Below are 22,926 nucleotides of genomic sequence, written 5' to 3'. Positions count from 1 at the left end.
ACTCAGTTTAGTTTACTGTTAAACACAAGTATCATCCTCAAGAGCTTTGCTTACAAAATATTTATATTCCAGTATTAAGTGGTCTGTTGCTACCTCAGTAACTGTCAACAAAGTGTGCTTGTAGTTGGTGTCTGCACTTCCTCAGAAAATTACCTTCTTGTCAAAAGAAAAGCATCTTTTAAACAGTTGTTCAAGTATATAATGTGGAAGCCCATTTCTATGAGTGTGGTGGAAAAAAAGCTGACAAGAGATAGTTACAAAATAATTACTTAGTATGTCCAAATGACAAGAAACTTTTCAAAAGAAAGAGTAAGTATCTTGAAATAATGATGAACTTTGATAAATAGTGACTTACCTCACAATAGTCACTCATAAATAATGAGAAGCCTTCTGAAAAATATGAGTTAGTATCTGATAATAAATGACTTTATTTTGGAAAGAAATGTGTTAATGTTTCAAAATAATGAGTTGTGAAAATAATGAGAAACTTTCGGAAAATAGTGACTCAGTTCATTTGTCATTATTTGTAGATATCTCATTATTTTGAGAGAAGTTATATATTAGATATTTCTCATTTTTTATATATAAACTCCTTATTAGACTTAATTTGAGATTATATTAACTTATTATTTTGAAAAAGCATTCATAATTGCTCATGATTTTTCAATATGGACTCTTTTTGTGAGATTATGAGATGATTATTTTTGTGAAAATGTATTATTTTTTTTAGATGCTAACGCATTATTTTGATAGAAATCATTTTCAGAAAGTTTCTCATTTTGGGATACTAATTTGATTTTGAGAACATTACTTGCTATTTCTAGAAAGTTTTTCATTATTTGGTTTAGTTTTTCATTACTGACTCAGTATTTGGAAAAAGTTTCTCATTATAATGACTTATAGGCAGCCTTGTGACTTGACATTGGTGGTCAGCCTTTCTCACAATGCAGAGTACAAGCCAGACACGCCTTATGCCTTTAATTTATACATTTAAAAACCGCACATCAACATCCACTTTTAGGACTTTAATCAGAGCGCACTGTGTGACAGGTACTGATCTCAGTGTAAAGATGTTTTTGGGCAACTCAACCCCTAAGTGTTGTTTATTGACTGCTTTAAGTTCCAATAATCGTACTGGGATGCATTGTGTTTGGTTGTCGGGTGTTGTGGGCGTGGGTTTAACTCTGACTCTCTCCCAATCCTCCAATCGTTGTCTTCCGGCCGCACAGGGAAGATGGTGAAAAAAGTCTGCCCCTGCAACCAGCTCTGTAGTAACTATCTCTCTTTTTGGTCTTTCTTCCCTCCATCCAACCACTCCTCCACCCTTGCACTTGCTCTCCCACGCTTCCTCCTGCTGATTTCAACTCTGATCCTCTGCCAGATCTGAGATCAGTTCGATTCAGTTATTTCGGCTACTGTGACTCACCGAAACATTGCATATTTTTGAATTTTTACATTTTGAATATGAAGGATCAAAGGACACCCAGCTTGGAGACTGAAATGACTGAATTGACCAGTTTCACATTGACAGTGCATGCACCTACAAGCGCACACACACACACACATTCAAACACACACTAACACACCTGAACAGCTGTGCGCCACTCTGCACCCTCCCTTTCCTCTCCTCCCTCGTCATGGCTTGTGGTCAGGACTACATTGCCCAGAATACCATGCTGCTGCAGTCAGTCATGACTCAGCGTCTCCTCATTTTTATTTTCCTCCATTTTATTTAGCATGACGCTCGAGTTTATCAGAACAACTGTATGATTATTTATTTATTTTTTTTTTTTACTGGCTCTGCCTATTATGTCTTTTCTTGTATAATATCTGATAAACAGATCTGTGTAATAATATAACTATTTTCTGGATCTAAGGTACATGAACACAAGTACAAAAAAACATTTGTGAGGATTTTTTTTTTAAGAAAAGGTTATGATGCAGTATTCATGACAGTAAGATAATAGAAGACCATATTATTCCCGGTGTTCTCTTTCACTGGCCTGAATATGTTAAAACTGTATATTTGTGAAAAATCCACATGCATATTATCAGGGCTCTGTCTGCAGTCATAGGAAACCAGATTTGCTTGAAGTTGAACCTTTGATTTCGATTGTGTTAAAATATCTGAAACCAGCAGAGTGTGTAGCAGAGAGCTGAGGTGTTTTATGATTGTCTTCCTCTCATCTCTCAGCATTTACTGATTTAGTTTTCTCCTTGACTTGGTAGAGAAGAAATGAAGATGTGCAGTCTTCAAACATGCTATAATTATAGTGCTGGTATCAAATAATAGTTGAATTAGTCTGAACCTGCACTCAGGGTACGTTCTACAAGGTTTTTGTTTTTTGTTTTTTGTTTTTTCTCGCTGTAAAGTGATGAGTTTGATGCTCAGGGTTGGCAAACAAAGCAAACTGCCAGCTGTTACAGAGCTTGAGTGCCATCTAATGGTCAAAAAATAGACTAAAACACAAGATCAGTGGTACACGGCAGCTGTGAACAACAAGCAGGCTTGTGCTCAGCATTGCTTCGAATAAATTAATTGCTGCTGGGCATGACAGCTTCACAGGGCGCCTAATGTATCACTAACCAGAGGCAATGGGAGAATGAAGTATTTAAAGACTAACTTCTCACTCTCCCATCATTTGTGTCTAAGGCACTGAAGAAAGCAACAGTTTTTAAAGCTGGTCTAGTATTAAGTGAGAGTTGCAGGTGCAAGACAGGCTGCAATGCAAACACCCATGGCAATAATGCACCATCGATGTTCATCCCCTAAAAGTGCTTATTTCTGCCACTGATGCTCAGCTTTTTAAGTGTCTGTCTACATTAAACCTTTTTGTTAAAGAGTAAGATCTTTATGTTTAACCGGAAACAATACCAAAATCGCTAACGCCAAACCCACCACACTTTATTTAAATAAATAGCAATTTTAGCGTGTACAGAGCCGGCATATTCTCACATCTGACTGGCTGAATTAAGGATTTATTTCAACCAGACCAGAGTTGCTGAGTGTTTGAACGAAGGAGAGAAAAACCAAGACTGTTTTGGTGAGTTTTGGTCTGAATTAAGTATATTTCATGATAATACAATTAGTGATTATTTAAATGGAGTCTGGTTAGTTTGGTGATAGCAGTTTCAGGGCTGTTTCTGGTTAAATAAAAAGGATGTTACTCATAAGCAAAAAGGTCTATCTCTCGAGTGAAACTTTCCATAATGTTGTCCAACACTTCTGATAACAACGTGAGCCTGTCAGTGATAAAAAATAAGCACTTTTAGTGGACGTAAATAGGCAGTGCAAACATGCCCCGACTGAACACATTGCATCTGCTGGCTGCAGCACTCTGGCTCAATACTAGACTATTTTTTAACAAATTGTTGTCTCTAGTTATTAGACAATAGGGTCCAGGTTAAAAATATTGAAGTAATGAATAAAGATACATTCTGAAACTGACTAAATTTTTGTCAAATTTGTTGGCAAAATCATTTTAAAATATTGCTCTAGTATCAGTTTTTCCTCAAGTTCCTGTCTGCCATCATTATTTCCATCATTACAACTAAACAACATAATACCAACATGCTGACCTACCCCAAAACTCTGTCCCGACTAGGCTATGTCACAATGTAACGGCCCATTTTCATGGTCAAGACAGGAAGTGCATTCTCCTTCATTCAGATAACATCAGTGATCATCGTCTCGTTTGAACAGTGTCTCACATCCTTTGCTCTTCCTCTCCTTTCTCTCCGTCTCTCTCCACAGGGACTAACAGCACCAATGCCGTGAGTGGTTCAGGCGGTTTGGGTCAGAGCCAGGGGGGTTCTCAGTGTCTGCCCCCCAACATGTCCGCCCCCCACCAGAGGAAAGGAACCTTCACCGATGACCTCCATAAACTGGTGGACAATTGGGCCAGAGATGCCATGAACCTCTCACAGGTTTACTGCCGTTTTATGATTTATTACAGTAACACAAGTTGTTTTGACACAGAAAATGTTCCTTCAGCAATGACTCAACACTTTCTCTATTTAGTTTAAAAGACCAGAAGACAGATAGAGGAAAGAAACTGAAGTCTAAATGGCAGTTTGTTAAAAGCCAAAGTGGCTGGTTGAGTAAACAAACCTCAGCCAAAACCTACGGGCATTTGGCTGTAATGTGTTTCGCTAATCCTCTATCAGGTCCTGTTTCCATCTGGCACTTTATGTGTGTTTACAGTGACCAAAACATCGGTTTAGCAGGGAAAGAATATATTTAAGTCTGGAGACTTTTTGTACAAAATTTCAATTGAATTGGATGATTTAATAATTAGGGGTAAACAAATCTGAAGTTTAAAGTCAAAGACAGCAAGTGCTTGTTCTTCCTTTTAAGCTTTGGGCACATCCAGGAGTTGATAAACTTGTTCCAGCTGCTTTAAAGAAATGTGAAGAATTTGTTAAAAGTGCTGTACAGTTGATTAAACTGACTGTTTTTTTCCAGGGGAAGAGGAGTGCCAAACAGCTGCAGCAGGCCCCAGTACAAGGACATAGCTATGAGGTTAGTTTAAAAATGCACCATATGACATCATGGACGCATTCAGGGGGGCCAAGAGCAAAAATTAGCTTTTGTGGCCTGACCTCTCTTGTCACCACCAACTTCTCATTAAGTACGGTGGACACAGCGGACCATACATGGCAGATTCATTATATGCAGAGACCCCAAAAACCATACAGTGCTTTTATGCTGGATTTAAAATCACAGGTTTATATGTCTCATTTAATCTGTGTTCATTTAATACATGTTCCAAAATAAACTAAAATTATAAACGTCTTATAAGTAGATTCTAGCACGTTACACCTCTGCAAAAGATATTTGTTTTTAAATTAAAAAAATCCTAATTCATACCTTGATCAGTCACATAGTTACTTCAAAAAGGATAATCAAGTATCTACCAAATGAAATGGAGATTTTTAGATAAATTTAAAAAATAAGTATGTGCTGAACAACTCTGAAGGCCTTTACACAGCGGGGGCGGGATGAATTAACATTATTAAAATGCAAAATACTTGCCTTTATATTGCTTTATATAACTTTGTATAATTATATATTACCAATTAGTTCTGTTCGGCCATCATTGAAATTTCTCTGCCGTTTTCTACGGTCATATCTCGCTTGAACTATATACATAAACGCTCAAAAAATGTGCACTAATATCGACAAAATGAACACAGAGCACGGAAAGAGGGCTCCATCCATCTCTGTCTCCATGTGTAACCATGAGCATTAATGAGCCCTTAATGGCATGAAAAAAGATGTGATGTGTAAAGGTTTTTAGTGTTAGCAGAGAGACATGTTTTTCTTTCCTCATGTAAAATGTCCACCTGTCCAGGTTATCCAGTCAGCCAGTATGAGCAGGAAGTACTCTGCTCCCAGCCAGCTGTGTCCCAGCAGCATTGGAGGTTCAGCCCACCTCCCTACAAACTCCACCACCGCTACCTCTCTGGCTGCCCGCAAGGGTTCCCTGTGCCACCCCCCTGCCACCTCCACTCCGCCTCAGTCCCAGCCTCCCCAGTTCATCCCCTACACCCCCACCGCTGCCTACAGCGCACAATGGTCCGGTCCGGCTCACGGCCTGTCAACCCCACACCAGGCCCCAGCACAGCCTGGTCCTCTACTGGTCAGCACCTCCCAGCCCCTGGGCCCCTACCCCACCACGGTCGGTGGACAGGGCCAGATTCCCGGGCAGGGGCCGCTCCAGTCTTTCCATCTGACCAACTCTCTCCAGAAGTCGGTCAGCAACCCAGGAGGACCCAACCTGCGGACCACGTAGGGCTGGGGGTGAGGGCTGATTGAAATCACAGCCCGACTGGCCTGATCTGGTTTGGGACAAAGTGTTACGGGCTCGATCGGCTGGAGAGGACAGAAGAACTGGAGAGTGAGGAGTTTGAAATGACAGAATCTGTTCAAGAGGAGCAAAGAGAGGAAAGGAGGAGGAGTGAAGAAATCAGGAATGCGATGTGGCAACATCTCCACAGTTTGTGTGATGCACCTCGCCTCATCTATGTGTGTGAGAAGCCGTCACAGATACAAAGGCAGTCACACAATCTCCCTCTCTGTTGTGTTCGACTGTGGGCTGTGACAGCCGGTCAAATGCTCGAGGATACAGAAAAAGACTCCTGAGTGCAATGTGAAAAGGCCAAAGAGGTTTTGACAGGGTGTGGGATTGGTGTTAGTAGCTGTTTGTGTGTGAGGTGTTGTGTATGCGCACTTATGGCTTGGTCACTCTCGCTCCATTTCATGCTTTAAATTGAGTGAACAAGTCTTTACAAGGCAGGTCACACAATCAACCTTGTGAGACAGCGGAGGAGAAACTTAACATCAGGTTGAGGGGGATGAATGTGGTGGCCAGCTTCAACAAATTTGTGTCCTCACAGCACCTCATAAAAGCTTCTAACACTGTAATTGCTTAGAATATTTTAGCTCTCAGGCTGAGTATTAGGAAATCTTAAGCTCTCAAAGAAGATAGACACATACACCAATGCAGTTTTTCCAAATTTAATACATCTATAAAGAGGTAGCTGGTGGATATAGAGGGGAACATGGCTGGTCATCACATTAAGGTCATCTTTCTTTTCTGAAATCAAGCAGCAGCCGTGTTTTTCCGCCAGCAGTTTGCGTCCCTGAAAGGAGCAGTGTGTAGGATTTGGTGGCATCTGGCGATGAGGATTGCAGCTGCAAACAGCTCAAACTTCTCCCATGTGCCAAGCATTAACTCCTAGTCTGAATTCCTTCCCGGTTCATTGTTCAGGAGATTTTTTTCAGCAAGCGCCGAATAATCTGCAGAGGTCTCTTCCTCTCCAAAACGCCGGTGATTTAAACAGGTGAACACTGAATACAGCAGTTTGGCTTTACAAATCAGTGATTTGCAGATGCTATTCAGCATGTCAAAGCCGAGCACCTGCTAGTATGAGCTCACCTTTTTTTCTCTGATAACTTAAGATTATTATAACATTCAGGAGGTTTTCACTGGCAGCTGAATTACACGCAGCGGTCTTTTCCTCTCCAAAACAAGCAGGCAGAGTAATTTAAACTGGTAAAAACACTGAATAAAGCAGTTTCACCTTATAAATCAGTGTTTTTCCAATGTTATTTGGCTCCTGGTGGACAGGCTGTTAACCACAGCGGCCAACACAAAAACATGAATGGCCCTGTTTGGAGTCAGTGTTTGGTGTGTCCGTTCTGGGCTACTGTAGAAACATGGCGGACTCTGTGGACGAGGAGCCACTCCCTATATACACATAAACGGCTCATTCCTAACTCATAAAACCACAACAATTCTTACTTTCAGGTGATTATACACTAAAGAAAGCATACTTATTATAATGAACTCCATTTCTGCCAATATATCCCCCTAAATCCTGCACACTGGACCTTTAAATGTATGCTTGAAAGCAAGGATGCACACAGTTAAAGGCTTTGACATCAGATGAGAGCAGAAATTTGAATTCAGGAAGTTGTTTTGCTTCAGTATTCAGAATTTCGAATATTTTCCTCGACCATTCAAAGCACAAAAAAAAAAGAACAAATCAAACGCACATTGAGAATTTTGAGCGTCTGGAGCTGAGCTGACCCCTAGCCTGGTTTAGAGTACAGCAGTAGCACTTATTGGGGTTTTGACTCGTCAGCTTGAGAAAACTCGTGACAGTTGCTCCTCTGTTACCTTCTGTGTCTTGTTCCTCCCTTGTTCTGACAAACCATTCAAACAGATGGAGAGAGATGGAGGAAAGAAAGTGGATGAAGAGGGAGAGCGAGTGAGTGTTTGTGTTAGATAACAGTCAAACACCTCATCTGTTTCCCGTTCCACTGCTTACTTTAGGAGCATACTGGCTGCGTGCGGCATCAATAAAGCACTGGAAGGACAGGACAGATGCCTCTGCACACCAGACGCCTCTTCACCGTCACGACTCCACCTCTTCCTCCATCCCTCTCTCCGCCTCTCTGTTGCCATTTGAAGCAATAACAGCAGGAACCTTTCAGAGAAAAAAAAAGCCCAAACATGAGAGAACTCAGTGTGAAAAAAGTGGCCTTGTTATCAGAATAATATCAGAGTCCCTGTACAGTTTGTGTTTATTTTTTAGAATGTCAGCCATGATGATTCCATTTTGTTGTTTATTTCGTTTTTGTTGGGTTTGTTTTGCTCGCTGCCCCCAGCCAGCAATCTGACACACACAAACACACACACACACAATGCATGAGACATTCATACAAACACACACATCTACAAACACACAGTCATGTAAATACACACACATTGTTGGAGGCGTAGCAGCCGTTTAACACACAGACTAATGCCTCAGTTCTTAGTGTCATCAGTAGGTTGGGTTTCAACATTTGCGTTGAAATAATTGCAATGTACATTAATTATTGTTGTTAATGATTATTATTCTATTTAAAAAGAAACAAAAACAAAAACGTGTTCTGTCGATGGACCTGTTATACGCGCACATCGGTGTACGATGTGGAAACACTGTGATTATTGTTGTTTATTATTAGCAAATGTTGTTGGACAACATGAGTTTTAGGGTGAAACGTCATGAATGAAAAAAACAGAAGCATACAGAGAGCGGTTTGGGGGCCTTTCACTTTCAATTCACTGATCTCAGCAAGTGGATTCTCATCAAAATGTGAAAATTAAGATCACGTCTTTTTAAATAATGATCCTCGCATCCAGATACTGAGGACACAATCCAAAATAAATGCCTTATAGACAGCTGATCAACAGCAGTTCCTTTTTTTAAACTGATTGAATTGAAAGTCGAAATTGACCTCCAAGCCTGATTATAAAGACAAACCGGAGTGAACGGCAGGATAGTTGATATTTAGATAATAAAGTAATGCTAGCTATTTTTTTTTCTTAATACAGTACTTATATATCAGACACTTTAAATAGCCCTCCTCTTCCCTTTCTCCCCTGGTTTTGTTAGATGAATGTGAATGTATAAACCAATGGTGTCCATTTTAATGTACTTGAAAAAAATGTCTGTCTTTTATTTTTTGCTTTCTTTTGCTTCCCCTGATCCCCCTAGAGCCTCCAGTGAACACTGGAGGTACTTACTAGTGCCTTGCATCCTTCCTGTTGCTTGTTTCGTTGGTGGTTGAGGACTTGGGTTTAAAGTAAGCACACATGACAGCACGTGTGGGGAGTTTTAATGGGTGTCACTTTGACGTTGGTGGTGATTATTGGACCCGGTGTTAGTGGAGCAGGTAAGCAGTAGATTGGTGGAGATGCAGTAATGATAATGGCTGTCGTTAGCAGCTGCTGTGTGCGCTACGGCTGGTTTGTGGTTAATTCTATTTTTCAACTAATTGAGTGTGTTTTCCGTAAAAAGCCAAGAATGATTTTTAAAAAAGTGAAAACCATATCTTTTTTTAAAACCTGGACCTCATTTTCCCATGTTTTTGTTTCTCAGTGACTAATGAGGACAAGTTTTGAAACTGGTCTGCTGTTGGGTGTGAGCGCTGCAACCGGCACTGCTGAAACAGGCTGCGATGTAACCACTCCGGGCATTTGTGTACCGCCAACGTACATTTACTAAAAGTTTTTTTTGCCACTGTCAAGGTCATCATATCATTTTTAAGTGTCTAATATCATTATGGACATAGATGTTTTTTTGAAAGAGCAAAATGCTTTTTGTTTAAACAGAAACAGCCCCAAATTCACTATTTAAATAACCAGTAATTTTAGCGTGTATAGTTTCAGCATATTTTCAGATCCAACTGGGTTTATTTTATTTATTTTAAGGGTTTATTTCAACCAAACCAGAGTTGATGAATGTTGAGTAAGTGGAAAGACAAACAAAGACAGCTTTTGTTAGTTTTATTTTGTTTCCGTGAACTTTGAATTAAGTGTGTTTTATGATGACAAATGTACTGTTTATTTAAATGGAGTCTGGTGGGTTTTGCAATAGCAATTTTAGGGCTTTTTCGAGTTAAACAAAAGGGATCTTACTCTTTAACAAAAACGTTCTATCAATGTCAGGATCCTTTTTATGATGTTGTCATATTTAAAAACCCCCATGAGTCTTTCAGTGGCAAAAACAAGCATTTTTAGGAGACGTAAATTGACAGTTCACACATGTCCTGAGTGATTACATTCCAGCCTTTCTGCTGCTGCCGGCTGCAGCTCTCTCACGCAATACCGGACCAAAGTCTGAAGTTGTCTATCCCAGTAGACACAAAAATATGGGAAAATAGTTACCCTTTAAACAAATATCTTTGCTCTTTGAGTTGATAGAAAAATGAAATTACCCCAATTCTGCTGCCATTAAAACCAATGAGATTGACCACTTCAGATTGAAAAAGGCCACCATTTGAAGTCAGTGTTGTTTCTGTGAAGTGAAGCTGGTTGTTGTGCTTTACCTCCACATGAGGCCTGGCAATGTTACACCACCAACATGATGAAATTTGAGGACAGGAGAGTTATCAGTGCCATTTTTTCAGGGTTTTAAATGTAGATATTTGGGGGGAGGCGGTGAGAGTATTTTTCCAGTTTTAAGGAGAGAGTTGATTGTATGTATCGAAGCTTGGACCACTCTGTGTTTTGGTGGCACTGGCCCTGGTGCAGCATAGAGTCGGCAGAGGATCATTATAGTGAACTTAAGTTACTTCTTTCAGTGTTGTCTCTAGTGTAGTATAGATTTATGTTTCACCAAAATGCGAATCAAAATCTTTATTGACCTGCTTGTAAAACCAGCTAAAATCAAAGGATCCATGGTAGGGGTCATTATGTTTTACTCGTCTGTTAGTTGAGGTGGTTTAACAGGAATGGCAGTGCTGCTCTGTTCCAGTTGGCTTGTAAAAGAGTGAGTGGCAAACGATGATGTCATGGCCGTGAATTAAAAAAAAAACAATCAGATTTGACTGTGACCAAACAAGCTACCAACTGTCCAACTGGTGCACTCCACCCATATCAAACTATCACTCTGTTTACATGCACAAATATTCCATTTTTTGCCCTTATGCCAGAAAAAAGATAATGTTCCTACACAGCTAATAAAAATTAATATTCCACTAATATTCCCATTTATATGCAGCTGTGAATACTCCAATTAACATGCCCTAACATGTTGTTTATCACAGCAGCTGAAGTCACTTATTCCCTTTTGCTTCTTTATGTCGTAATAGGATTTTGTCAAAGTTAACCACAGGTGGCGGACGTGTAGACCGTGTGAACACAGCCTCCCTCTTTCATTCCGTCAACCACCTTCGTAGAAAGGTCAGCGTTGCAGTTTTGTCCATCCAAGTCTTTTATAATGTTAAGAAGTTGGTGTGTTTTTCCTTTTTAACTTAAAATGTGGGTTTTGTTTTGTTTTGTAACATGCATTTTTACTTTACAGCCCTGCAAACTTTTTACAGGTTGGTTTGTGTACAATGTATCCATGACAACACACAGAGCTGACAGTAAACATGCAAAATTGGTGTAAAAACCCTAAATTGAGATGCATATTTAAAATGTATACATGTCTAAGGAATGCTCCTAAAACCTGAGTAATGCCAGCGTGTCCCACATCTCAATCGGAATATGCTACATTTGAAAAAACGGCCTAATATGTAATATCCAAAGGTAGTATGCTGTTTACAATACCTGTATCAGATTTAGAATATTGACATATTCAGAATAATAGTGGAATATTAGAGTGCATGTAAACTGAGTCACTGAGAGGAGAAAAACAAAGAAAAACAGATATGTAAAATTACCAAAGCTGTCCAATCTTTGGCATGAAATTGTGTTTTAATTTAAGAGTCCATCAATCATTGTGAGAAGATAATCTTTCTCCTCTCTTGTAACTCGTTTGTCATCCCCAAGATGAGATTTTAACAGTCTTACCTTTTTCTAACCAAAACCCAAGTACGAGGCCAGCAGAACTACACTTGTCTTTTAAACGGACTTGGTCCTCATCTGAGAATTGCTGCTATTGGGCAAAAAAAAAAAGTCTGCAGAAAGGTATGAATATCATCCACTCCTATTCTCACTGTATGTTTCTGAAGCTGCACCATGTAAACCAAAAATGTAAGCATTATGTTATAAAAGGGCATCGCAGTGCTAGAGTTGTTGGTGGTTAGAATGAGCGCAGTGGTGGTTATGGTGGTTGTACTGGTTGTGATGATGGCGGTTAAAATGATGAAAGTGATAGTGATGATGGTGATTTTAGATTCAAGGCCTTTGACACCCTGTCCTCTTTTCTCTTTTCATTTGTCCGTGCAAATGAAACATCTGGTACAAACTTTGACATTCACTTAAAATTGCTTTTTTTGTTGTTGTGTTTTTTGGGTGTTCTGGATGAAAAGGTTACTTTGTAAAGTTTGTACAAACAAAACACCTTGCTTTTGCTTGATTTATTTGGGGATATTTTCCATTTCTCATTAATAATAATGCAACATTTTTACTTCTTGGCAAGTTTGGTTGAAGCTGTGAATAATCATTGAGCCACTTTGCTTTAGTTCTGATCAGTTAAAAGAAGTCAAACCTTTAATGATGCCACCAACTCAGTGCCATTTGACTTTTTGTAAGTGGAGTGGAAACATCAGAGGTAAAGAATTTTTTTAAAAAGTAAATTCAGAGTATTTTTTACTGCTTTTACTCACTGGAGCTGTTTTGGTTGCCTGGATTTTCACTCTGCAATTGCTCAAACCTCAAATGATTTCCACAGTAGGAGTTTGATCATATTTTGCAGTGTTTCGACTACATAATTACTATGAAAGGAATGCCTGTGCAGCGGCTGCAATGCAATATTATTTAAAGCTACAGTATGCTATCCAGCGCTGTAGAAACAGTTGGGTTTGACAGTTACGCCCCCTGCTGGAGGACTCGTAAAGCTCACGAGTGGGTGCAAATATTGTGAGGTTCCTTTAAAGTTGTGAAGGAGGATTCTCATTGTGAAAGGCTTGAGAGTTATCCAGTGTGGGCGCTCTTATTGTGAAGTTCCCTGAAGTTAAAGTGGAAAAGTAGGATTCTTTTTCTCTGGTGACACACAGTGTAGCAATAGTTGTTTTGGACTCACTCGCATTAGATTCAGTTTCAGGATTTGCAAACTTTTATGCTTTTTACTGTAGAAGTGCCCACATGTAAAATAAAAAATGCCTTTCAGTTCACCAACACACACACACACACACACACACACACACACATAGAGATTGACATCTCCTTGCCGTTTCATGTAGCTTGCTCCTGTGGTATGATGTCGAGTCTCAAGCGCAGCAACAGTTTCTCTGACTGTTACTGAAACCATTTCTCTCAACACGTTGATTATGTTTCTGGTTTCTCTGACGCTCTCATGTTTTATTTTTTATTTCTCACTTGTTTTTATCAGCAGTTGTAATGTCTCTAGCAGCACCTAACTTAATTCAGTGGTTTCATTTTTCTGTATCGTGTTTGACATTGTACAAAGTGGTTAGATAAAAAAAACAAAAATATGGATGAATGAATGAAAGAAAAAACAAAAAATACATGTAGGGAGTCATCGGCAGCCTTTAACGGTATGTTTTGCACTAAGTATAGAGTGTTCAAGCTTCATATTAAAAAAAAAATTTGCGCTTTGCGCTACAATACAATGAAATTTGTTACTTTATTTGTAAAAACTTAATAAATAAAAGTTGTTTAAATGAATTGCAGTGACTGGAGTTTAAATATGAAGATAGGAATGAAATTAAATAATATGTCTCTGCTGTTATAACAATGAATGCATTATCTTTTTAACAGGTCTCGCGGTCACAAGGAGCCAGGACAGATGGACAGAAAGGTACACAATGACATGGACAGTCAAAGATGCAACAGTACAGTTCTGATAGTGTGTCATAACCTTGTTTTGTAGATTAATTTCTGGGCTTCTGGGATGTGTGTTTTATGTGAAGCATTTAAAGGAACAGTTCACCCCAAAATCAAAAACACATATTTTATCCTCTTACCTGCAGCGCCATTTATCAGTCTGGGTTGTTGTGGTTTGAGTTACAGAGTGTTGGAGATGTTTGTCTTCGTCCTCCCTGGCTGAGCTGTGACGTTGGCTATAGCTCAGTGCAGTAGATATACGTTTCCCTCTGTATGGTGAAATGGTTGGTGGGCATAGTTTGGTAGAGAGAAAATAGTTCCTGCATGAAGCTGCTCACAACATGCTCTTATCTTGAGAAATCGGCTCATAATTTCTGGAAAGAGACATTGCTTTTGAGTTTTTCAAGTGTAATTTTTTTTACGCTTTTAGCACCACGAGCCGAGTGCATCTACTTCAATTATACTGGAGAGAAGGCTGACGTCTCTGCGGCTGATATCTCTAACATTCAGCTTGGGATGCCTGATAATATCGGCAGATATTGACTTTAAAATTAAATATTGGTATCGGCAAACATGCTGATTTCTGCTGATATGACAAATCAATTTTCAGATTTGTTTTTTTAAATTGACACGTTGAACCCCAAGTTGGGGAATTTTTCTTATTTTGCACAATGAATGAATTTACACTGATAAGCACTTTATTTAATGTCTCCATCTGCTGGTGGGCCATCATAATAAGAGTGTGCATAATATGAAGTTAATTCTGCTACAGGAGAGACTTGGTCACTAAATATCGATATCAGTATCAGTTATCGGCCCAAAGAGTTGTTATAAGTTGGCATATTGGAAATCGGAAAAAAATCCAATATTGTGCATTCTTGCACCCAGCAATTCACACTAAAACAATATAGATTAAAAGGCACTGGTATTTTTGATTTTTAGTTGAAATGTCCCTTTGATAGTCTCACATTGTCAGTAAAAGGAAAGAGTTTAGTTTTTATAAGACTTTGACCCAAATGTTCGACACAACTCAATCATGTCCAAATAAGGCAGACAGGTTTGTTTTAACTTCAGTACTTGTTGTTGCAGTACTTGTTCTCTCCACATGGCTGCAGCACTTCTCTTTACTGACTGTATAACCTGAACTGTGACTGCTGGCCACCTTCCTGTTATCCAGACCATATTAAACAGCTTCTTGCTCAGAGGCCAGTCAGGAAACAACTCGTTGTGAGGTGTGAATCTGTGCCTGTTATCTGTCACCATGGAGACAATAAAAATAACATAGTCAGTTCAGAGAAAAAGAGGCCTAAGGAAGGAAGGGAGGAAGGAAAATGAGACTTACCGGTGCATTAAAACAATAAATTTCCATCATGCAGCTTTCCTGCTGTGATATGAATACTGCACTGCAAAAAATTGCACATTTTGGGATTGGGATTTTAATCTGCAGTAAGCCTTGTTGAACTTTTTGGAAGATACTTTAAGTTATTTTAGTGCTCAAAAAAATATTAACCTGAGTGTATTTTATTTTGAGGAATTAAACTTTTACCTGTCGTGACTATAAAAAAAATGCTAGAAGATATTGAGGACATACACAGGATGTAATAAACTTGTTAATCCTGAATATTAAACTACAATTGTCTTTTTTTTTTTGCAGTGTGTAGCTTGGTTTATAGGCTGCTGTGAGCCACGGCCAAGTACAGGGTTAACAGGTGAACTCACACAAGATGTAGTCAAGTTTCCGGTTATTGCTGTTATGGTCATGCATGGTCTTTTTTTTTTTAAATAATTATAAATGCTTCCCTCCTCTGTTAGATGCATCAAAGATTATGCAGGATGGAGATAAAATGTCACAACCATGAGGTGAAACAGAACCCACAACTTCACACACACACACACACACACACACACACACACACACACACACACACACACACACTAACTGTTTACACCAAAACCTACAAGGTCTCACATTTCAACACAGATCTCCCACACATATACTTGACTTCTTTAAGCTTGTGTATGAGCCAAAAGAGCATATCTGCTGTAGATAAGTGCAGGAGGCACAGTGAGAATAAATTCTCACACACCACATGCTGGTACATTCTTACTGTGTCTACAACTGACAATAGTATGATGCATTTCTGATTCATGTATGAAAATTTACTCTTTTTTTGTTGTCTTTTTGCTTTCCTATCTTGCAGGAACCACCGACATGTATTGTCCTGTTTGGCTGAGTTGCTAATGAATTTTGGGAGTTGCCTTCACTGTGCCCGAGGACAAGAATGACCCCGCCTCCAGCAGAAGGTGAATCATTGAGTAACAGTTAGTACAAGTTGCACTTAATATGACATTGAAGACACGCAAATCAGCTTTTGCCCAGTCAACAGAGATCTTATTAAACCTGGGGTGATGTTGCTTTTTGAGCTGTTTTCAGACTCCTTTCACAAGATTTTAAACCTTTGAACCCTGAGCAAATTGATGTGATTTCTTTCAAAAACAAAAAGCAAATGTGTAAGAAATGTTACATTAATTACAAGAAATCAATAGAGAAGGCTAGGGAAACACCATATTTATTATTTTCATAATTAAATATTTATAGTTATGTTTCAAAATGATACTTTTTCAAGCATTTTCCAGATAATTTCCTTGTTGTTGTTATTATTCTTTCTTTCTTTTCTTTTTGTTTCTTTCTTTCCCTTGTCACAGGGACCATTTACCTATGTGAATATGGAAATTAAAATTAAAAGTGAGAGCAAATTTAGCTTTCTTAAAAAAAAGGTATAGAGGAGAGTAGAATAGACAGAACATGAATAAAGCTAGAAAATTATCTTAATTTGTGTGTGTGTGTGTGTGTGTGTGTGTGTGTGTGTGTACAGTACGTGCCACCTCCATTTATTCATCCTGTTGTCGTGACCAATTAGATTTACACCAGAGTGGTCTTTTTTTTGTCTTTATGGCTGCATGAAATGAAAGGGCACTCTGAGAAAAAAGAGAGGGAGGGGAGAGAAGTGGTGGTGAGAAAGAAAGATGGGGGGGTCTTCAGATGTCATGTGTGTGGGAGAAATGCACAGACTGCGGACGGAAAGAACAGCCAGTCCCATGCTTCATGTTTATGTAAATGTGACAAAAATAAGATTTAGACACCATTTCCCTGTATGATTCAAGGCACATATGCATAGAAGAATTTTTACTTTGACATTCTGAATATTTAGAAAAAGACAGAAAATGAGAAGCTTGGGTAAGTGCATCCTCAGCACACTACACCGACTTGACTTCACTTATTTTAAAGCTGCTATGTGAAATATTTTAGCAGCAGTGAGTCACGTTACTTACATGCGAAGATGAAGACTAAAAAGACAATGACAATGAGAATGTTGCAAATGTCGGCCATAAAGATGTCTGCCTTCTCTCAAATATAACCACTTGTTGTGCTTAAAGCAGCAAAAAATACTTTTGAAAATCTCAATGATATAATGTCTCTTTTTAGAAATCATGACCCGGTTACTCAAGATAATCCACACACCTTATTGTGAGCAGTTTCATTTAGGAACTATTTTCATTATAGTGAAGTACACCCACCGACTGTATCACCACAAAGAAAGAAGTGTGCATCTACTACTAGCTGAGCTAGAACCACTGAGCCGTTTTTGAACTTGGACTGAACTGTCTCTTTTCGCTTTAGGCACAGCGGTGCTTTGGACTTAATGGTAAAACTAACACGCTCATAATGCTGAAATACTGATCTTAAGCGGATGCATCGTTTACCATGATTACCATAGAAGTTTGACATGTTAGCATGCTAATATTTACCTACCTATCTCTAAACCAGGGTGCTCACATGTTTGATGCCTGAGCACCAATGTGTCCTCTACAGAAATCGCTTACTTGAGCTAACAGCGCCAGCATTGATGTCAGAATGTATTTTCTGCGACAGGTGCCACTAGTTGCCTTGTAACCTGGAGCTTTCTATAAGTTTTCATTTCCTGACAGACACTTGCTGCAGGCGCAGTTCGATGCAGTTACCTAGTAGTGTATAAAATATAAGCAATTGCAATTCATGTATATTCTGCACATAATGTTCTTGAGGCCCTCTGCAGGCATGCAGGCTGGACTTTGAGCAACATGCTTTGAATGCAAAGTACAGCTAGAAAAAACAAAGGCAATTTATAATCCGACCTGCCTCTCTGCACCGCAGATGAACCACAAGGACCACAGCGAGCAAGTCAGCCTGAGCATCTCAACACTATTACTTTTTACTCACAGAGAAATTGGGTCAAATTTTGGAAACTCTGCAAGGTTGTTCGACAGCACGAAAAAGGAAGTGGTCGCTGTTCTTTCAGCTTTAACCAAACTTAAACATTTTCAAAATCTTCTCACAGTGTTAGATGAAGGAGCAAATAAATCATACAGATTAAATGACGTCCTCTTCAGTTAAGCAAAAAGAAAGAAATACAAGTTATGGGATAACAAACTAAAGAGTACTCTTTAAATGAAAATTAATTTGACAATGATATATCAACAATTAACAATACTACAAAAATATGTAGCAGTCTAAACATTACATCGTGTGATTTTGTGAGTATTTCGTAGGTATCTTTACTGTCAGCTAAACAGAAATAGCACAATACCAAGTAATCGTGATCTAACATGGTAACATTCACTACATTAGCATCATATGTCTAAACTCGTGACTGCAGCAGATGAACCAGCATCTGATTCTTCTAATATATATAAACATGGATAAATACCTATTACATAACCTTTTTAGCTGACTGAGAGTTTCCATATGGGCTTCATGAAGGAGTGTGTGTGTGTGTGTGCGCGCGTGCGCGCGTGGGTGTGTGTGTGTGTTTGAGTGTTTACTAAACAGTGGTCACCCTTGCATTTCCTGTCCCTGCAAACACACCCTCGGGATTTGGAATCAAGTGTCCGTCTCTGATAGTTTGTAGTTGTGGCTTTAAGATGATGTGGTGGCTAAAATCCAATATCCTGCTAAGATTGAAACTGTGGCTTCTATACAGTATATTCCCATACATTGCCAAAAATCATGGGCATTGAATACGAGTTTGGTATGAATGTGATTTTGTGCGGGGAGCAGGGAAGGATGGGAATGATTTTAACCTGTAAAGCACTTTGTGTTACTTTTTGTATGAAAAGCGCTTTATAAATAAAGTTTGATTTGATTTGATTTGATATCTTTTAATATAAAGAAGTTTTCAGGTCATTTTATTTTACTTTTTACTATTTTCTTGCAAATTCTGGGTCATTTCTTCTTAAGTTGCCCATTGCCTTCTTTCCATGTTTTTGAAAGAAATCAAGCCAATTTGCTCAGGTTTCAAAAGGTTCAAAAGAGACATTTCTCTCTCTGTTTCAACATAAAAAACGGAGAAGAAAAAAAATTATCTAATGTTTGCACTTAATTGTGAGAAAAATCCATCCCTCCTCTATGCAGTAGCGATGATGTTACAAGCTCGCCGTGTTTAGTGTAATCGTGTAGCTGTGTAAGCACAGGCTGCAGGGTTGCGCTGGTCCATGTGGGCTCCAGAGTTGTTACAGGTTCCTGCTGTTGTTTCCGTTGGCCTGAGAGCAGCTTTTCTCCCCTCCTCTGTTTACACAGCTCAGATTAATATGGCACCGAGTTTTAAATGGTGCACCGGTTTGTCTGCAGACAGCGTGTGCATTATACGTGTATTTCAGTGCATTTTGGGCAAAAGCGTGTCCACCTAAGTGCTTTTCCTGTCCTCGTGTGGTCTTGACCGTGTGTGTACGTGTCCCCTGTGTGTGTTTGTTTGTGTCAGCCTAATGCGAGTGTGTGTGTTTAAATAGACAGGAGGAGATGGAGTGTAGCTGAACACAAACAAACACTGTGTATCTCAATACAGGCTATCCGTCATGCAGCCAAAAGGTCGCCAGTAACAGACGCTTTGCCCTGCTACAGTGCCCTTCAGCCAGGCACTGCACCTCTACCTGCTCCCTCAGAGGAAAAAGATGGATGTCACAGCACCAGGTACTTTAATCTCTTCAATATAAATTTGATGTGATAGGGAAATTTGTGTCCATGTGTACCATAGGTGTATTACACAAACAGGCCCAAGGGCTCAGGATGCCCCAAAACCACAGCCTTTGCATGAAGTCTGTCTTTGTATTTCTTGTCTCAGGTCTTAGTCATTCATGTCAATAACAGAACCCCTCGTAAAAAATCTGAAAAAACAGAAAAGCTGAAGGAATAACCTAAATAGTCCCTTTGAAGATGTCACAGGGGGAAGAAAAAATATCATATATTTAAAGTGAGTTTTATGAGGTTTTAAGGGGGCTTTTTGCACTTCCAGGGCCAGGTTGGCCCCGTTTACATCACACCAAGTCTTTGTGTTGTGAAATACTTCTAGAATTAAAACAGTTCAGTGTTAATATAAAACAGACTGCGTATAGTTTATGATCTGTGGTGTAAACAGTCCGTATTTAGTGTCTCTGACTGCTGTGAAGGAGTTGCTGTTCTGTTAACAGAATTAAGCTTCAAATCAAATAAAACCAAAATCTCTCAAATTCAACAAAATGCAAAGTTCATATATGAATTCATTTATCCTTTGTTTTAATTTTTCGGTAAAATATTAGTTTAGGGGTTTTGTTAATTTTTTTGTTTATTTGTTGTTTGTTGTTTTCAAGTTGAGAGGGTGTCCAATTATATAAGCCTCTGGCTTCATGACCTCTCCCGACACATTTCTTCGTTTTTTTTTCATCTGGATTTAATGTCGTTTTTAATTGTACTCAACTTAACGTCTTATTAGTGAATCAACATCTAAACCAATCATCTGTTAGATTAAGTGAGAGCCAGGCGTGCTCCTGAACATGCCTTTATCGTCATTTAAACATTTTGGGTAAATCACTGAAATTTATTCCCTGTTTGTGACAAAACAAAAAAGTGTCTAGTGTCAATAAAAAAGGGTTTTTTTGCTTGCAAATACTGTAAAACTAGTGCGATTACATGGATATAATTCAGTTTTCAACTTTTATTCACATTTTTTAAAAATATAGAATTCTTCATCCCTTTGCCATGACAACTCGAACTAGGAAGAATTAGCCCTGCCCATGAGCAATCATCTGAACTTTAAGTTTGTAGAGTGAGAGGTGTGTGTGTGTGTGTGTGTGTGTGTCGGAGGCAAAACGAAAAGCAGGGAGACTGAGAACAACTCATTCTTATATGAGCCTACAGGTTTCACACCGCACAAGATTTTTTGCATGACCTCAAACACCCACACATGATTATCTAATGATATTTCACAGAAAAAAAGGCTTTTCTCTTAAAGAAATGAATGGCATGCATCTCATATTATGATGTACACTGTCAGTGTGCTCTGTGGGTTTGAACCTACAGCATCCTCATTAAAAATCAACATCAAAGTGTTCTGTGAAAGTGCACATTAACAGCTATAAATGTGTCACTGCCACTGCACTGCAGAAAGAAATGAGCATCAGTATTCAAACAATCTGTCTTTCTTTAGTTTGGGAGCTGAACTTTGACCTTGTGCTGTTGCAGTATAGGTAGTCATAGACTCCCAAAAAAGGCATAATCTAAAAATATCTCAGCTAACAATTGGACTTAGCTAATTATTAGTAGATGAATCAGAGAATAATGTGGACTGTACATTTAAATGATGTTGTGTTCAGTTACAGAGGGGATGCAGGTTTGTCCTGTATTTCCTGATATCAAGAAACACACTTACACAGATACACATTATCCAAACACACCCACATACACCTACACACACACACACACACACACACACACACACACACACGCACAGAAGTTGCAAGCAGGTTTGCCTTTAAGTCATGAGCTTGAGAGTATGTCACGATACTAACACTTGCTAACTGCAAGAAAAACTCACATCACTCTTTACTGCAGGTTTTTGTTGGCCAGACACACACACACACACGCGCACACACACACACACACACACACACACACACACACACACACACACACACACACACACACGCAATATCATCAGAGTTTAGAAACTGACTGATATGTGGTGTGTTGCTTTTGTGAGCATGTCCACTGTATCTGTACGCTAAAATACAGTGTGTGTGTGTTTGAGACGTTTGTATCTTTCTGTTTATAGTTTATATAATGTTAAGTGATTACTGAACTCGGGGCGAGCTGTATTTTTCCAGGTGCCTCCGTTTATGTGTGTGTGTGTGTGTGTGTGTGTGTGTGTGTGTGTGTGTGTGTGTGTGTGTGTGTGTGTGCGTGCATGCATGTAGTGGTGGTGGTTTTATGGTCCTGAGAACTTTCGAGATACAATCTGGCCTTGACCAGAACACTTTGCTGTTATAAACCTGTTCCGTATTACAGGAGGAGGGAGGGACATTGTAGTGTGTGTGTGTGTGTGTGTGTGTGTGTGTGTGTGTGTGTGTGTGTGTGTGTGTGTGTGGTGCAGTAATGCATATGCATGCAGTCTGCAGACAGAGTGCAGTTTGTCTGGTGTGCCACACTGAGCTCTGTGGTTAATGTAGTGATCTGTACATTAGATACTATGCAGTGTAAAGTTGATTGCTAGAAAATGCAAGTTGACTCTGAAGAGAAAAACACACACACACACACACACACTGTGTGCACATAAAAACACACACAGAGGGCTGTGTACCTGCTGAGTGGCCTTCTCTACTGGCAGTAAAAGCACTCAGTGTAATGCCCAGTGTTGTGAGTTGGGCTGCTGTTGTATTAGTTTGGCTATGAATTATTTCACTATGAATTAAACATGATGGGAGTACAATCTGCTGACAACAAAGACTCCCAGTGTTTTGAACCCGCTGACAAAGCTGCATCTAATCTGCACTAAAAAGTCAAGTTAAGGCTGGAGGTGAATTGAGGAAAAGTCTCTTTCGTTGTTTTTAGCCACAGTAGTACCTATGGTTCAATACGTGCCACAAATCCAGTTTGACGACATGGTACTGTGCACTTTCTCTTTGTTCATATACATATCGGTGCAATAACATACCATTTAACACAGTAAAATAGCATGTCTTTAGTTAATGTCATTTTAATTTGCTCCACCCTACTCATTACACTGAGAAACCTCTTGCCAGCCTGTGCAAAGTTTAAGGTTAAGAAAGGTTAAGAATTATTAGTTCA

The 22,926-nt window shown here is 39.2% G+C and overlaps 1 protein-coding gene across 14 annotated transcripts in view; it reads left to right on the top strand.

The window, feature by feature from the left end:
• Nucleotides 1-13,631, top strand: part of wnk1b (WNK lysine deficient protein kinase 1b) — a 116,649-nt gene extending 103,018 nt beyond the window's left edge. For 10 of the 14 annotated variants that reach the window (XM_088072890.1, XM_088072889.1, XM_088072879.1 and 7 more), the window contains 4 exons: nucleotides 1,230-1,271; nucleotides 3,755-3,927; nucleotides 4,466-4,522; nucleotides 5,355-13,631. In XM_088072890.1, coding sequence (XP_087929016.1) covers nucleotides 1,230-1,271; nucleotides 3,755-3,927; nucleotides 4,466-4,522; nucleotides 5,355-5,795 — 713 coding nt within the window. In that variant the 3' untranslated portion in view covers nucleotides 5,796-13,631. The remainder of the gene's footprint in view (nucleotides 1-1,229; nucleotides 1,272-3,754; nucleotides 3,928-4,465; nucleotides 4,523-5,354) is intronic. The other 4 variants (XM_088072887.1, XM_042511329.2, XM_088072884.1 and 1 more) reach the window with 1 other exon arrangement.
• The last annotated feature ends 9,295 nt before the right edge of the window (nucleotides 13,632-22,926 follow it).

Source organism: Plectropomus leopardus, chromosome 22 (assembly GCF_026936395.1).
Source record: "Plectropomus leopardus strain MGB_pleo_1.0 chromosome 22, ASM2693639v1, whole genome shotgun sequence".
Classification (NCBI taxonomy): Eukaryota; Metazoa; Chordata; class Actinopteri; order Perciformes; family Serranidae; genus Plectropomus; species Plectropomus leopardus.
Note: the sequence above shows the minus strand (reverse complement) of the source record. Positions and strands in the feature narration are given on the sequence as shown.